Source organism: Gambusia affinis, linkage group LG03, assembly GCF_019740435.1.
Source record: "Gambusia affinis linkage group LG03, SWU_Gaff_1.0, whole genome shotgun sequence".
NCBI classification, from domain to species: Eukaryota; Metazoa; Chordata; class Actinopteri; order Cyprinodontiformes; family Poeciliidae; genus Gambusia; species Gambusia affinis.
Genome location: NC_057870.1, coordinates 6,980,840 through 6,998,632, shown reverse-complemented (window position 1 = coordinate 6,998,632; position 17,793 = coordinate 6,980,840). Strand labels below are relative to the sequence as shown.

Here is a 17,793-nt window from a genome sequence, read left to right as displayed (position 1 = left end):
TGGCACTTGCCACGGCCCACATCACACACTGGGAGACTTAAGGCAAAATTCGCCAGAGTTAGACAACAAGTCAAACACGGAAGATGAGCAGGATGAATGGAGAGGAGGAAAATCTCAAAGGATTTTTTTCCAGACGGAGATTAATGACAGAAGCAATAGGCTGTTAAGAAGGATGTCAGTGACGGTAAAATGATTTGGATCAAGTCAATGAACTTTTGATTGTGATCCGCCAGAAGTGTATCGTGTAATGCCTGGTTCACGTGCCAAGATTTTAACATTCTCAGCTGATTTTCCCAAGCCTGAGAGATCCCATAAATGACGATAAAACCTCACAGATGCAACAGGTTTGGTGAGGGGGGAGGGTTGGGAGGGTGATGTCCAGCCACACCGCAAATGCAACACATCCCGCACGGACATATTTCACTCAAACATTCAGACTTCAGACGGGAAATCTTGTAAAATCTGACATACTTCTTAGGTCTGTAGTCAGGGATGCTCCTGTCAAGGGAGATGCGGTCGCTGAGCTGAGCGTTGTAGCCGTACTCCTCGTACTTCCCCTCTGCGTCGTGGCTGTCCTCTCCCAGAGTGGCAGCGGCGCCCCCCTGGCCGAGACCTCCGGGTCCCTCCACCAGCCCCATTGGCTTCGCCAGACCTTTAGATGAACCAGAAGAATAATTATGAAGATATGGAAGGACAAGTCTCTGTGAAAACACTGAGAAATTAGCAAAAGGGGAGACAGCCGAAGTGAAAGGCCACGAGAACGAGCAGCTGACTGACATTTTTCACTAGTATCAGTGAAAGGAGACTAGTGTATGGCAGCTCTGAGACCCATCAGGCCATTATTACACTGGCAGTAGAGAGAAAAAAACCCAGAGGATACTGCTGTCAGAATAATACACAGTGGCTTTCAGAAAAGGACCAGAAGGATGTTTCAGAAATAAAGAGAAAAAAGGAGAAAAAATGGTCTTTAGACGGTCTTTAAATTGTCATTAGCAGTTCGATAAAACTGTCTCATTATTACCTTTTTGTATTTTTTGCTGAATATTTTCTTTGTTCATTTCTGCTTTCCTCCACCTTTCCCCTGACCGCTCCACTCTTTCTGTTTCCAACTAGGTTCTCCCTCCAACTTTGGTTTGAGTTTTCTCAGACCCATTTCGGTGTGTTCCCATGGTAACTCAACTTTGTGTAGACTCTCTTTCTCAGAGTTTGTTTTTATTCCACTGTAATCATGTTTTATCTGACCTGCATGGACGCCCTTTCCTTACCGATCAGACAATCAGACCTAGGTGTTTTTTTGGTAAGTTATTTCAAAATCCATCAATTATTGTTTGCCCATTTTTGAAGCACACACTATTTTCTCATGGTCTATCGCCTAACCCCCAAATGAAATAAATTAAAGTTCATGATTGTGATTAAATGTTAAAAAAAGAAAAAAAAGAAAAAAAAAGGTGAAAGGGAATAGATTCTTTGTTGGGAATTTTATTTAAACAAGATCAGCCAATGTGTTTTCTAATGTAGCCTATGAACGTTACATTAAACCTTCATGTGGAAGGTGCAGATGTGCAGATGTTTCTCTGTCTTTTCTTTTGGCATTAAAATTGAACAAAATGAGAAAGAAACCCAACAGAAATCAGCTACATGAAAGCTCTTCCCCCCACCGAGGCTATACCCACCCTTATTTCCGTTCGGACCCTAAACCCCGGACAGTTTGTTACCAAACCGTGCAGCATCTTGCGTCGACGCCAGGCCTCCGCCGTTGTTTAGCTATTTAAAATTCAGCGAAATGGCAGGATAATGTCAGATCATTGTTATGCGAGCAGAGTTTCCAGCGCAGCCTCCGCCGAGAGAAGTCGAGTCGCGTCTGTTCTCCGTATCAACAGATGGACGCACAGACACACACACACACAAAAAAAAGTAAACAACGCACAGCAATGAAGAGCTCATCTCTCAGCTCGGGGGCCCTCGAGGAGCCACGCAGTAATCACCGCATTTGGATGGCCCCAAATCCTCGGGTGCTGCTGGAGATTTGTAATTGGAGCTGAATGGTTGCAAACCGGCTTCTCCCGCGAGAGGGATTGAGCGTGCTCCGGCGCCGGCCAACGGGTGGCATTTTGACAAGTAAGGATGGGGTTCACGTCGCGGACCAGCCATCTGGCATAGTGTAGCACAATAATTCAGATAGTCTGAGAAGTGAGCGCGTGGGGCAAGGGAGGTGGAGGGCGCTATAGAGGCTCCGTGTGAGTCTTGGAAGCCGGACAGTCCCCACCAGCTGTGTCGCCTACTTCAAGCCTCTCCTCCGCTGTCGGCTGTCTGATTGAAGGAAACACCATAACAGCATAAGACCTGCCGGTCTGATTCACTTCAACATGGACTGGAGCATAGAAAGGGGCAGGGGGCTTTAAGATTGACAAGCATTCTTATATTGTCAGAGTACACCTGACATGTAATCAGTGCTGCCAGATTCAGAGGGACTGTTTATTTTTTCCTTTCTTTCTTTTATTCTTGCCCAGTTCCATATTGACGCAGCTGCTGATAAAACGCTGCTTTTATGAAGCTGGTCGGTTTGTTGAGGGAGGTAAATTGTACTGACTGGCTTTGATTTTTCTTTCACATTTCAACCTTTTAATGTTGGTTGAAATTTTTTATTTTTAAATCGCTTGCAGAAATTCAGATACCTCACTCACTTTGCGAAATTTCTCACCAAAGCTTGCGAACATGAATGGAAGCTCTTAATGCACATCTTGAGAGGCAGAATTTGGACGGAGTTCGCCTGCGGGGAAAGCACTGCACCAACTACAACAGCAACGCTTAGGATTAAGAGCTCCTCTCCTTCCATGACTACATGAGTTAAAAATGCATGCACCCATAATGCTTTGAGGCACAAACATCAAGCAAGTCAGCTGCTACACTCCGAAAAAGGAAAACAGAATTGAGAGGCCCCCACAAACATTATTTTATTGTCATATGCACTATACACCAGAGAATATAAGCACTCTACTTAGCATGCCAACATTTTCTTTTAAAATGTATTGACATGAAATTCACACCACACCAGCTGCAGTATGTAACCTGCATAAAGAATATCTCTTTAAATATTTGTTGAAACTCACTATATGTTGTATGTTGTATGACACAGATAACCTGAAAAAGAAGAGAAATAAACAAAATCAAGCTCCTCTACCTTCTTCTGTGTAAACTAAAAACAGCCAATCAGAGTCAAGAGGCGGGTCTTAGCGCTCTCAATCATCCTCCATGTTCATCCAGCTAGCAGAGCTTGTTGTGAATGCTTGAACTGGTTAGCATAGCTGCTGATTACAGTGGATAAGCAGTTTCCCTGTAACGGTAATTAGTTTCTCTGCCATTAGCACATTTAGCAGCAACTACATGTGGTAATTGACAGCACTAAGACCCTCCTCCTGGCTCTGATTGGTTGCTTTTGGTCGGGAGTGGTGCATTTGTCTCATAGCAAACTGTCACAACATGGTGACATTTTAACAAATATGTAAAAAAAATTCTACTTTTTAATAAAAGTTACATAACTTAATTTGATCTACTCATACGCAAAGACAACAAAACCAATGAGCCCATAAATAAAGTTGTGTGTTGTGTGAAATAAAAGTATTGAACACATTTTCTAGTTTCTGCTCTAAATTTCAACTTGAATCTAGGTTTGTTCACAACTTTAAACAACTCATTAGCCACTGACTCCTTTTTTAATTAACTGATTTGCGACATGGGGTGGATGAGTTGGTCATTCTGCTGCTTTACCATGTTCTGCCTGTCTTTAGCCATCTGTAAGTTTCTAATAGTTTACCACATAACACTAGCTTTAGTCGTCAGCCGTGTTCACTCCTTCACGGCTACAGAGCCAGGAGTCGCAGGCTTAAATCCCTCTCAGAAATCCGAGTATCACTCTTCAGGATGTTTTGCCAGATTTCTAGTACTCGTCTCTGGACCATGGCTAGCGTCTGGGCTTATGGGAAGCCTTCGTCTTTTTCTGTTCATCTCCCGCATAAACAAAATAACTCATTTTGACTAAAAAGCGTCGCAAAGGCTCCTTCCCAGAGTTTCTTGAAGTGCTACAGCAAAAGCTCACCGCTTTAAATCTCAAACGTAATCATTCAGGTGAGGGGGGGAGAGGATGAGTTCCTGTCTGGAGAGCTGCTGTAAAAGTCGGACGCTTTGACAAATAGGACTTGTGTAGATGGTGATGCGAATTAGTATCTTTTTTTTTTTTAGGTTTTGGATATGTCACGACAACTTACGTATGGACAAATGAGTCACAAGCATTTGTTAATGTTTGGTTTTGTTAGCATAGCTGCTGATTACAGTCATTCTGAACAAACGTCCTTCCAATCTTCTAAGCGGTTCTTTCAATTAATGGACTAGGTCATTCTAGGTTAATGGTCTTTCTCTGACTTTTCCTGTCTTGTGTAACAATACCACCTTTGTTTCATCTTCATACTGTCATCAAGAATGTCTTCAGAAAATGTTTCCATTCATCCTCTCTTATTTATCAAATTCTGCAAAACAACCTCACACCGCCAAATTTCATTGTTCATGTGATTTTTCTAAGATAATCTGTAGTATTAGCTACAGATTAGCTGCAGCTAATACACCTACAGCTAGCAGAACTTGTGAATGTGTGTACATTCACAATACAACTTCAGCTAAACAGTTTCAGCTAATACAGCTACACAGCTACTCAAAACATGGGGTTTTGAGTAAAAAGCACCATGTTTTCTAATCAAACCATGGTGTGTGAAAATACTTGTGTGCTTTATGGTCAATGCTTTTTTTTTCTTCAGCAGTGGAGTCTTGTGCATCGAACACTGATAGGGGAGCACGTACTGACAGCTCGGCTCAGCTTTGAGTTCATGTTCCGTTTCAGGATTGTGGTCTTGTTGGTGATGGGATGTTCTGGTGATCACCAAACATTTAGAAATGCATCTGTAGCTGACGCCGTCAGTGTTTTGCATCACTAGGCTTCATTGCATATAAATTCATTTATTGACTGCTTTGTTTTGATTTCTTTGAACGTGTGAAACACTGATGTGTAAAACATAAAGAACACACTCTGACTCCATTCAGATGGATGAAAATGCTAATAAAAATTTCAAGTATTCACATATTTTCAATAAGGCATTTCCTTTTTTTTTTTTACATTCAGTGTTTCCAGTTTTATTAACACACCGCACAGCTCTGACTCTTTTATCATTTCACTATGAAGCAATTACAAGCCAACATCTGTTTGTTCCGCCGACATTCCGTTCCCATCTAGAGAATCAGCTGGGTGCAGATACTTTGTAAGCTGGGCACCAATTTAAATCTCATTGTGTCCATGTACGCAACTGTCTCCACGCTCGTCTCACTCGCAATCCATCATATGACTGAGCAAACCTCCACCGGCTTCGACTTGAAGAGGAAACTTCCAGAAAGCGTTTGATTTGCCTGCATGAAAAACAAGTCTCATTTTCAAAGATGACCCATATTTTTAGTGAAATATTTAAGAGGAAGAGTGGTTTTTATGTATGTCCAAAGTGATGCAGCTGAGTACTAAATATTGATGCTGAGGGGACGAGGGGGGTGGATCCGCGTGATCTTTTGAAGAGGAGGGGGGAGGAAATAAAAAAGTATCTTGTTGGTTTAAAAGGATTCAAAAACCAAAACAAACCTATGAAATATTAAGAGCCCACAAAAGGGCTTCAGGAAGTCTAGTTTTTCCACTTATAACAGGGGGAACAGCTAGCGTGATTTGAAAGCTGAAAGTAGACCTCTAAGTTTTCAACATACAAAGCCCAAGACAAAGGTGTGACAAGGAAGGTTCACGCATCTGAATCTCATTTATAATAAATTTGCCATCATACTTTTTTTTATTTTAAGGGTAAATTAAATTTTTGTCAAATGCCAAAGAGGAAACAAAACTACAATTTAACATTTCATTTCAATCAATATCCATTCTAACATAATGTGTGTGATAGGTTCACTAGAATATTTTAGCAAAATGATCTATATTGCTTGGCTTGGCATGACGTTTTAACTAGATGAAGTCAAGGCTCCCTTTGTAGCCACATATGTATTTCTTTCATTCTTCTACCCCGTTTAAAATGTTTCAAACCTTTAAATGAAAGCAAATTTCCAGTCCACGTCAAACTAACAACCCAGTCTGACTGATCATCATCTTTTAAAAACATTTTACATCTGCAGCCTCAGCAAGCTGTTGTCAAACTAGCAGCACCATCATCTGACTAGTGCTGGTGTTGTGTTGGGTCAGACACAACTGCAGCAAGCATTTATTATTCAAAATAATTATGTTCCACACCTGAATACAGTTTCGCTTTCACTATTAACTTCCTTTCTGTTTTTTTGTTTTTTTTTGAGTTACTGTATGACTGTTCTGAATGTTACAGTCCCTTGCAACGTCTCCATATTCCACCACATTACAAATACAAATGTATTCTGTCTGGATTTTATGAGACCGAGCAGCACAAAGGAGTTAAAAATTAGGAAGTAGAGTAAAAATGTAAAAGAAATCTGGTGCGTATGTATTCAACATCTTTTGTCTTTGTATCACAGGTATTTTACTTGCTCTTAGTGAAGGTGTCCATCAGGTCTGGACTTTGACTGGGCCATTCTAGCTTTTGAATCCCTAAACGTATAGCTCTGGCTGTATGCTTAGGGCTGTTTTCATGTAGGAAGGTGAAGCTCTTTCTCAAATCTCAGATCTGACCTTTTCTTTTCTAACATTAACCTAAGTTTAGCCCCATCCATCTTCCCACCACCTGGGTTGCTGAAGAAAAGCATCCCTGCAGCATGACATAGCCACCACCATGTTTCACTGTGGGGATGTAATAATGTGGATGATGAGCAGTGCTGGTTTTCCTCCCCAAAAAGCAATATTCTACATAGGTGAAAAGGTTCACTTTGTTTTCATCTAAAAAAAAAATAAATAAAAAAACAATCAATCCTTCACCATGTTTGCTGTAGATAGTTTTCAGCTGTGTCATATTCTTTCCATCCACAGAGCTTTGTGAACTGTTCAAACTCTCCTTGGCCCATCTACTCTGACCCTTTGTCTTCATGATGCTGCTAGTTTTTAACTCTTTTACAAACTTCTGTAAAAGATTGAGCTTAAGATTACGTTTCAATTCAAGACCAAGTCTGTAAAGACAGTTGGTGGGATTGGATTTTGTTTAACAGCTAAAGAGAAGTGAAAGCAAAATGTACACAGCACTTTTTGTTTGTTAAACATTTTGAAGGCCGCATATAACTGTCACAATTTAGTGCTTTACTACCCTGTTAGTCTATAACATAGAATACCAATAAAACCTACTGGAGTCTGTAGTTACAATGTGAAAGAAAAAAATGTAATGAATGTCAATGACTCTCAAGGTCAATAAATATTTATGCAGGAAAAAAGTACCTACAATTCTAAAAATAAAAAATAAAAACCTGTCATAATAGTAATTTTAGGTTTAATGAAAATAGAGCATTTTGTTTGTTTATTTAAGGCACACCTGGTTCATTAAAGCAAATAATAATAATATAAAAATTGTTAAAATATGTTGTTTTTCAGTTAGAATGTGAAAATACAAAGATAAATTGCTTATTTTCCTCGATTACAGTGGTATTTGGATTCTTCATTGAAAGTCTACTGGCATCGATATGAGCACATGCCCCTCCGCTACTGAATCTTACCATCAACTGTATGCAATCGTAGCACGTCTCCAAGCCAGCAGCGTGCATAACAGAAAGACTCGCTCCATCAATAACAAGCCTTATTCTCTGAGGCCACCTGCTGATTGTCAGGTGAGTCGCTGAATTCATTAACTTTATTCTCCCGCACCCCTCCAAGTCTGAGCAAAACTGATTTTTAATCTGTTTTTGAAGCTATGTTATCAACCGGCTGCTCATCTGCATATCTTTATTGGAATACATTTCATGTCATCGGGAATCACGGCGCCATCGCACGCTACACAATATATAGGCACATGGAGATGAGTATCACCCAGATCTACTCTAAGCCTAACGGGTTTGTCAGCGTGGAAGACAGTGAATGTGACATTTACCCCCCTCTCTCATCATGCTTTTTTTTTTCTTTTCTTTTGCTCCAGCGGGTTTGGCATATAAACAGCCTTAGTTTCTTTGTCATAATTGTGCGTCATAGATAAGACGTATAACTGGTGCTGCAGCTGAGCCTCTGTGGCCTCCATCCCCGTCAGCACCTACGCGCCGGGAGACGAATGGCAGTGACATGTGTGGCTGATGACAGAAGCCTCAGTGTGACCATGAGCTGTGGGACAACAGCCTATATAAAAAAAATAAAATAAAAAAAAACAAAGAAAGAAAGATGACGCACCCGCTGCTGGTCAGACGGGGAAGAGCAATGTCCAAGAGCAATGTCTGGATTGATGGAGCTTTATTTCATTGAGTTTCAATGTTAGTGAGTGACTGGAGAAAATGGTGGACAGTGGAAAGGAAAGTCAGGGATTTGTATTCTGCTGAAACAAGACACCCATAGACAATTTTTTTAATGAAACTGAACGAATCAATACTGACCACCTCCATGCTGGGAGAGCTGGCGATAAACAGCAAGGTTTATACAATACAAGCTCATATTATGTAGTTCCCCTCTGAACTAGACCAAGACTACCATGAGGCAATCAGCCACTGCAGCATCCAGCTATCCTCCCAGTATGCCACTTCCATCTGCACCAGTATTACTCTTTGAAATCTATTTCCCTTGACAGAGACAGAATAAAAAAAAAACTCTACACTTTGTTTAATCAACCAGCCAATTCATAATTTGGAGGACAGTTTGCGTCCCTACTGGCCTGGCCATCGTCTTTCTGTGAAACTTTGCAAGAAAATTTTTTTGCTTACAGCAGAGTCTAGGGTTTCTCCCCTTCACTTGTATTCTCTCCGGTAGATTTCCTACCTTCCTACTTTCCTTCCTTCCGGGCCAATCAGCAAACAGAAGGTGAAGTTATGAACGATGACATCGACTTTCTGTTTTAGAATTGTAGTTCGCCTGTAGTTTCAGCAGTAGCAGCGGAGGAAGTGAACAATGTCGGCCATACTTTCAAATACTGAATTAATATTAACAGCCATCTTGTTCGGCTCGGTACCTCTCTCTTTGCAGTGGAGGATGGTTGTTTACAGCGAAGGCAATTTCCGGTAAGCTTCAAACCATCGCATTGCATACGTCACAGTAAAACATTAGCAACTTGGTAAATTCTAAAATTTCAACAGAGTCCGCATCTCAATGGCCGAGAGCCCAGACCCTCTGTACAAAGCAAATGATATAGAACGACTGGCCGGTTTTTACCAGGCTACATCCCTACAGCTAAGTGCAAGGAAACTGTATTATCGGTCAGGAATTCAAGGAATCGGTTGTGAGCCATACACCTTCAATGAGATAGCCTTTCTACACCAAGGTTCTTCCATGCAGCATCCCTGACCCAAATATGCTACTACCACCACGATAAAGAAGAGATTCACACTGATCGAGCACCACGCAAAGGGCACAGATTGCCCACAGGGGACACCAAAAAAAGGCCAAATATTGTGCTAAACATGTTTAGCAGATATAACAAGAAGTGGCATATTATTCCCTTTGAAAAAGCAGGAACAGCTGGAGACGGACAAGTGAAAAGAAGACACAGCAAGATGATGCTCTTATGTCACTTGTACTCTCTCTCTCCCCCTTGCCATCCGTATTTCCTCCTACTCTGATCTGTTTGTGTACAATTTGAGAGCGGCAGTGAGCGACAGTCTGTCGTGATTGAGAGAGACGGAAGTAGAAAGAACCTCTGGAATTATTTTACTGATTTAGACAAAAAATAAAAGTTATTCACTACTAAAGCAAACCTGAACTTCCTTGAACAAACCAAGAAAACACGAGAATTGGGAAAAACAAAAGCAACAAAATCATGAGAAAATAATCCGACATTTAGCCTGTTACGCTTGTCCTGCACAAAAGTGACTTGTGTTAAAGTCGGTTTATATAGACTGACATGTAACTTAATGTGAAGATGTTCTGAAGACTTTCTGGATTTTGGGGGCTTTTCAAAGCATTTGTGATTAAGGCACCTAAATGGCTAGAACCGGTCCTGTTAAAGAACCAGTACCTCACAAAAAACAGCATATACCAGATTACTAGTAAAAACTTAAGACTGCAGCAATTCCTGCTCTTGTTGATTTTTATTGTTGTGGTGCTGGATTAGTCTGACCTTACCGTAGTAATACAAAAAAAACATTTTTAATGTTCCAAAAATAGTAAAGAACAATTCTTGGAGAACTGCATAGTACTGACCATCTATCGAATTCTTACCAAACTGCAAAAACAAATTGCTTATGAGCCCATCTCCTCTTCCCTCTTCACTATCTCTGTCAACATTCACATTTATTTTTCTCTTTGAGTAGATAAAACTGAATGTCGGGTTCCTACATACCGACTGTGATAATAAACATCATACCAATAACTGCTGGAGAGAAATATCTTCGAGAGAAAATGGAAAAGGAAAAAGCACATTCAGTCTACCATCATCAGGCTTAATCCACTCGAGTTGAAAGGCAACGCAGCGAAATGGACATAGCCGTCACGAGAATAATTGCTTTCGCCGTCATTCCACACATGTGCGTATGGGTTCGTTTAGGACCTCTGCACTCACCAGACCCCCAGAAGGCGAGCGAAAGAGAAGCGGCATTTGCAGATCCTAATGCAACGCTTGGGGTCAAACACTGCTTGATATTAAGCTTGCTAACAAGCCTAAAACCCCCCATTGTCTGATTATTCTGAGGCTGATGGCATCAACAGCAGAACGGCGCTGCCGATAACCCTCTTGTCTCTCATTTTTGTGCAGAGCGGGCGGCTGAAAAGGCTTCGTTGTTTACTCGTTGGGAGACTGGTGACCGTCTACCAGACAAACCGTAAAAGAGGGATTCTCCGACTTGTTTATTGTCCTCCAAATCTAATTGGTCCCTGCTGCTGCTGCTCCGATGGCATGTCATTGGTAGGCCATAAACAACGAAGGAAATGGGCAATTACCTCGTGTTGCTGGTGGACATGGTAATAGTTATTTGCACACTGAGTCTCCCTCTTAGTGTAGTTATTCCCTACAGCAGGAGAATACAATTTGTGGTCTCTGCACAAGTTAGGCGGAGGGAGGAAAAAAAAAAAGAAAAAAAAAAAGGAGGCTGTTGACCTGCACTATGAGGACGTGATTAAGTATGCCATTAAAGAGTTCAAAACAAATCATGGAGAAAGGCGACAGCTAGCAAATGTTTCCACACACCCTTGGCTCTGTTCGAGATAAATTGCGACTGAATTGCAGTTCTCCTTTCGAGACCTACATTTCACAGAGAGACTGTTTGCAGACGGTAAATCAGAATTTGTCGGAGTCACGCTGAACGTCTTAATTTGTTTGAAGAATAAAGTTCAGCAGTTTGTTATGTTAAAAATCGGTTTGAAATTGAGCCTAACAGCCTGAAACGAAGTGAAATGATTCAGAGTACATCTAATTCATCAAATGTATATCAAATATCTGGAAGGCTTCATTGGAGCCACTTCAGCATCAGAAATGCTTTCATTCTGCTGCGTTCGGACGCAAATATTTGAGCGACAACGGCAATGCGGCAATTGTGGAAGCTATTTCTCCTTTTTGGGGTTTGTTTCTCCTCCTTTGTAATCTTCATTTTTGAGGCACCAGCCACTTTGGACTCAACTGTGGGACCTGGAACCTGAAAATAATTAAAGCTGACTTTTTGGACCGGTCAAGAATGGACAAAACTGAAAGTTTTACATTCATTTCTATAATACCATAAGAAGAAACAGAAACGGATTTTACATTTTTTTTTTTTTTTTAAAGATTGTGTTTATTTCTTTCTCTAAGCCACATGTGTCAAACTCAAACCCATGGATCAAATCTGGCCCGCCATAGCTTTTTATGTGATCCTCTAAATTCAAGACTAAACATTAAGTCTGCTTGAACATTAAATCAAATCAGTTTTCATCTGTTTACTGCCAAATTATATCAGTCAGATTTTTCTCAAAAACTTTCGTGACTGCACTACACATATGCCTGTCTTAATTGATGTCAAATTATAGTCCATGATCTATACAGAAGGTAATAAAAAGTTGCATTTACCGTCATAAATACATATCGCAAATATCTTGAATATTTTAAAATTAGTACCAGAACTACTTTGATTTTTATTGCAAAAATAAAAAATAAAAAAATTACAAAAAGAGTCACAAAATCCTGGAGGGACTGAAAAGATGTTAAGTAATATTATTTAATTTTAAGAACTCATTGACATTTTAACAATTTGTGATCAGGTTTTATCAGGATATTCTGGCACATCCATCCCTTTAAGAGCATTCATGATTTTGATTTGGCCCAAAACCAAAATGAGTTTGACACCCCTGTTCTAAGCCCACTGGGGGTTTTTACCTCACTGTTTACTTGCATTATCTTCACGTACATCTGAGCGAATGAGAGGATTCAACGTTCGGTTTGAGAGCCTAACGCTGCTGGCTGTATGCCAGAAGCTAAGCATAGCTCAAAAAGACAAAGTGACCCTCAAAAATGTGCTGAAGCTCCAGCATTATAACAAGATCAAGACCAGAAAAGCCTACATTTGTACTTTGTAAATGTGAAGCAAGCAGACTAAGAATAAAAAAGGACTATTGTGAAGCTATCTAAGCTGATGAGATACTGCAACTTCAACAACTAAGCTGCAACCTTTCTCCTCTGTCATGCATTAGGTTTTACCATGTTCCAAGAACCTATTTTTATTTGGATGTAACATTTTCGACAGCTATTATTGAATGACATACAGGTGTGGTAAACTAAAATCATGCCCAATTTTAAATCTATATTTGTACATAATTTCTTCCCTATCAAAAGGTTTTTGGAATATGTTGAATGATTCTTTATCAAAACACATTTTGGACAATATGGTATGTATCGCATTATAGGATTGAACTGAACATAACAACCTGGCGGATATTCACAGGTTTAAAGACATAGATGTTACAAGATCTCACCATATTAAAACAAAATAAAATCTAGTCCCACAAGATGCTGCATTTTAAAAATGCCATGAATTTGTTATTGATGCTACCAACAATGTAAAAGGTAAGAACCAGCTTCTGTGCTGAAGTAAAGGCCTGTTTCACTGTCTTTTTCTGTAAATTTCTCTACTCTGTACTAGACTGAGATATCTTAGAACAAAGTTTCTGACGTATAAAACCTTTGTTCTGGTCATGAAAACAGAATCGAAAACATTTAAAAACTTCTGACACTTGCACCACCTCAAAATTAAGCACTAAAAGAAAAAAACAACACAGTCTAACCTAAACTGTAACTTTTCACACTTACACATTAAAAATTCCTTCCAACTTTGAGGTACGCGATACCTTCACTCTGTGAAAACAAAACAACGGGTCTTGTTGTTTAGCTTTGGTTTAATTGTGTCGTCTGTCCAGCAGCCATTGTAAGAGCTTTTTAAGTACCCTAAAAAGCCAAGGAAAGAAATTTCAATGCTAGCTTTAATATCTGTTTTAGTAAAGGAAAGATGGAAGCAGTCTTTCATAAATGGAAAAGTCTAACAGTTCTCACTGCTGCAACATTTAAAGTGGAATAAAATGATTTTCATCGCCATAATAAGTGGAGTTCATAAAAATAAAAATGGGGACAAGAGGCTCAATGTGAACAGCTCGTCTCTCTTATAGTTTTGTTTAATTCTGGTTTTCTGTTGTTGTCCAATCAGTTGATTACACGTTACCTCTAATTATAGAATAAAGGTATGTATTATGTATAGTTGCCACACAGTAATAGCTTAAAGTACCAAATATATTTTCTGAAACTGTTTCAATGCCATCTCTAGATTTCAAATTGTTATTAGACACAGTATTAGAAGAGATTAAACAATCCAAGAGAATATTTGATCACATTCCTACATCACATGCACTCAGACTTTGTGTTATTTACTAACTATATTATTCAGAGTAGCTGAGCAGCGAGTAATAAGTCAGATAATATTTTTGTCTTTATATAGGTGCTTAAAGTTTTATAAACCAAGCACGCCTGCTACAGCTCAACAGAGTTAGCGAGTGTCTGAATGACACATTTTAGCTGGGATATACTTTTGAAATGTCTGCAATTTGCCGTCTCACTTCTTCTTTTAATCAGCGAATCAGTCTTCCATCAGCAACGCTGCTGGATCCAAGGGTGATTTAATGTAATAAAGCGGTGTTGTACGAGTCGAAAATTAAGAACATTTCACTTGTTCTGTGGACGAGAGGAGCTTGGTGAGAGAAAAAAAAATACTTTATTCAATAAGAGATAGTTTCTTTCATTTCAACAGTGGGATGCACAGAAGACAGAATGAAAAACTATTCGTGCCACCCTCCCCGACAGGCATGTACGTTTTCTCAATTTAACAAAAAAAGAGTATATTTGAAGATAATGTATTGTTCTACACTGTTTTTACACTTTCATTAGTTACGTCTAAACCCTTAATTGATTTACTAAGACAATTAAAACTGGGTCAGCACTTTAGATATATCCTAAGTGTTAAAGTTACTTAAATACTATCATAAAGGATTTTCCTATAGAATCACAAAAAGATGGCCTTCACAAATGCAGCAGACGCAATAAACTCCAATTTACCTGCCAATAGTGATCTTGATATTCAGGCTGGATTGTTTATACAGTGTTAAGGTGTTAAAACCTCTCATGTCTGTTAAGATTTTATTACAACAAACTTTTGCCTTTTTGCCTTTCATTGATAGACAGACATAAAGTTGTTCCTAATGGTAAAATAGAAGGAACAAGAAAGAACAAGGTTTCAGAACAGGCAGTGGTTTACCTTCTAGTAAGGCCATGATGCCAAAGCTACAGCCAGAGATACAATGAAATATTTTCAATCAATGTATCTAATTATAATATTTACTGTAATATCAGTCTATGTGTTACTGCAATCACAAAGGACTGTTTTGATGCAATATTTTGCTGAACAATACAAAATAAAATTCTATAAATATATGGTGGAAGGAGTGTAACCGGCCTTTGTGCCCAAATATGGTGGTTGTCCTTAGTGGTTGAGATGCTAAAGCTCAGGGAGGATAGGAAAATTAAGCAATTTTAAAGAAAACAAGTCAAAAAATATGTTTAGAATCATAATTAGAAGTATTGCAATTACAAATTTACCTAACATTTTGCAAGCCTAGTTAGAATGAAGGTTTATTTATGAGTTAGAATGTCCTAGTCAAAGTCTGGGCCAGAGTCTAACTAGCGACGTTTGACAACTGATGTCCACGGACGCTCTACATACAGTCCGACTCCGCTTGTGCTTTTCTCCCAAGAAAACTAGGCAACAAAAATTACTGCTCCTTTTGATAAGTAAGGACCAGTAGCTAATGGCAGCGAAAAACATAAATGCAAACCAGATTTTTTTAAACTGCAAAAAATGTTGAATCATTTTAGCTCTACTTCACAGTTTTTTGGAGCTTTTTTTTATGTCTCCCTATCATAGTAAATATTACCATGACAGCATATGGAAAAGATTAAGGGATATGTATATCCAAACCCAAAACACCAGTCTTCTGACTGGAAGATTATAGCTGTAAAGGGGTTATTGTCAAATAAAATATGATTGTATAGAAAGCAGCACTGCTGAAGTGACCAAACCACAGACTGACACCACCAAGGCAAATCGCTTGGTGAAAATTATTTGTAGGTTATGCTGCTGGCATGTAGACGTTTGTTATTTAAATATCTAATGTGCACACAATTACCGACACAAACACTTACAGTCACTGTGAACTTTACAACAAGTCATTTACTGGGAAGGCTGTTAAAAGAATACAGTCCAGTAAAGTCTGAACGGACAGCACACGCAGACGGCATCGCGCTCTAATGGAGGAGCCTTGCTTCATTAGCCTCCTAATAGGCCACCAGCCAAAACTCACCAACCTGGTTAATGCAGTTTCATGTGGGAAACCAATTATTTTTCAGTGTTTCGCAAAAATAAAAATGAGGCCACAAGATTACAAAATAAAACACAGGTCCATGAATTGTGGTCCACATAGAGGAAAATTCATGTGACCGCAAGCTTGTGTTGACGAGACAGGCTATGCAGCGGTGTAAATAATAGGAGTCTGTTTTTCATTTGTGTTTGGATACGGAGACGTTTATCACCAATCATAGCAATACTGAGAAATTCAGGCGGCACAAATACATTACAAAAACTGTAAAATCCCTATATGCATACCCACTTAAAATGTCTCAAATTAGACACATCATTAGAACATCATTCCTCAGCGTTTTGAAGGACTTTTCCTGTGTATAAAAGGTCGGTGTTTCTAGCAGTGAACACCATGGTCAGTACAAGAAATAAGAAAAAGAGAGTTGTCGAGAGCATTCAGAACCAAAATTGCAGCAGCTTATGATTCAGATAAGCTCCTGCACCTCAGGGAGACCTAAAATAAGTCTCAAAAGAATTTCAAATCAGTCATTTTGATTCCTTACTGAAAGTCATTTTGCAAGAGGAGGACATCCAAAGCAGCTGCCGACATGCCTGAATCCGGCTGTCTGAGCAAGCGTCGCTCCTGTTCATTTTATACCACGCAGTTACATTTAGAAAGAGAGAGCAGAAGTTTAACTTCAATGGGAGAGAACAGCTGCACCATAAGGAAAACATGAAGGCTAGACTACATTTTCCACACACACACAAAAAAAAAGACAGACAAAAACCAGGACTTATGTAAAACTATTATTAAGACAAAATAGGTAGATCTTTTAATATTTCAAACACCAGAAACAGCATTCTAGGAACATGATCTCAAACCAGCTGGGAAGCACAGAGTTAGAACTGCCATAGTATGGAAATGTGTTGCTGCAGCATGGATTCCACCATGAATTAACATGGGATTTAAAGAAGTGCTTGAGAAAAATGTGAGATCATCAGTTTAAAAACAAACAAATAAAAATAAAAAATTAGCTGAGAAAATTTGGATCAGACAGATGTCGAGTATTGCTGTCTGACTGCATGAAGCATGTAACTGAAATTATTTCAGCCCAAGACTTTCTAGGTAGGATCCTCAGATAGAAAGTAGTTTTTGTAAGAATCTTTTTCTGCCTAAATGCAATTAAATCACTTTCTTTAAAAAAAAAAAGACTAAGCATCAATCTGTGGACGTTTCTTAATAAAAAGAAGAAATGTGATATCCTAGTTTTTTTGACTGCCCCTTTTATTCATGTTTAGTCATTTCACCCATCTCAAGTTAAAACACTTCCCCGGTTTTTAAAGCCGCGTCCTACCGTTTAGCTGGTTGTAGACCACATCCTCCAGCCTCTCCAGTCGCTGAAGAATTGACTGCCTGTCCACCAAGTTGGAAACTTTGCCATTCCTGGCTCTCAGCCTCTGGTCGGAGAGGCGCCCCAGCTGGATGAGCTCCTCGGATCGGTCCTGGATCCTGCAGTACACCGAGAACAGGATGATCCCCACGAACACCAGGATGTTGACGGTCAGCAAAGTTTTGATTTTGCGTGCCACAGCCATGAAAAAAAAAAAAAAAAAAAAAAAAAAAAAAAAAAAGTGAAGGAGGGAGGGCGGGAACACTGGTCTGGCCGACCCAGTCAAGCCCGGCGGTTGTCCCGGCGAGGCGAAGGCTTCGGTACCGGCTGGTTCATTCAGCACCGCGGACAGCTCAGGAGGCTGCGCTCGGAGTCATGGAAGTTCAAGGCCGAGGGCAAAAATGAAAAAAATGAAAGACAGAAAGGA

General features: G+C 39.6%; 1 protein-coding gene across 3 annotated transcripts in view; it reads right to left on the bottom strand.

The window, feature by feature from the left end:
- The window catches only part of galnt9 (polypeptide N-acetylgalactosaminyltransferase 9), a 116,903-nt gene that overhangs the window by 92,206 nt on the left and 6,904 nt on the right, over window positions 1-17,793 (bottom strand). For 2 of the 3 annotated variants that reach the window (XM_044110754.1, XM_044110752.1), the window contains 2 exons: window positions 17,331-17,485; window positions 472-652 (listed from right to left, as the gene is read on the bottom strand). In XM_044110754.1, coding sequence (XP_043966689.1) covers window positions 472-638 — 167 coding nt within the window. In that variant the 5' untranslated portion in view covers window positions 639-652; window positions 17,331-17,485. The remainder of the gene's footprint in view (window positions 1-471; window positions 653-17,330; window positions 17,486-17,793) is intronic. The other variant, XM_044110753.1, reaches the window with a different exon arrangement.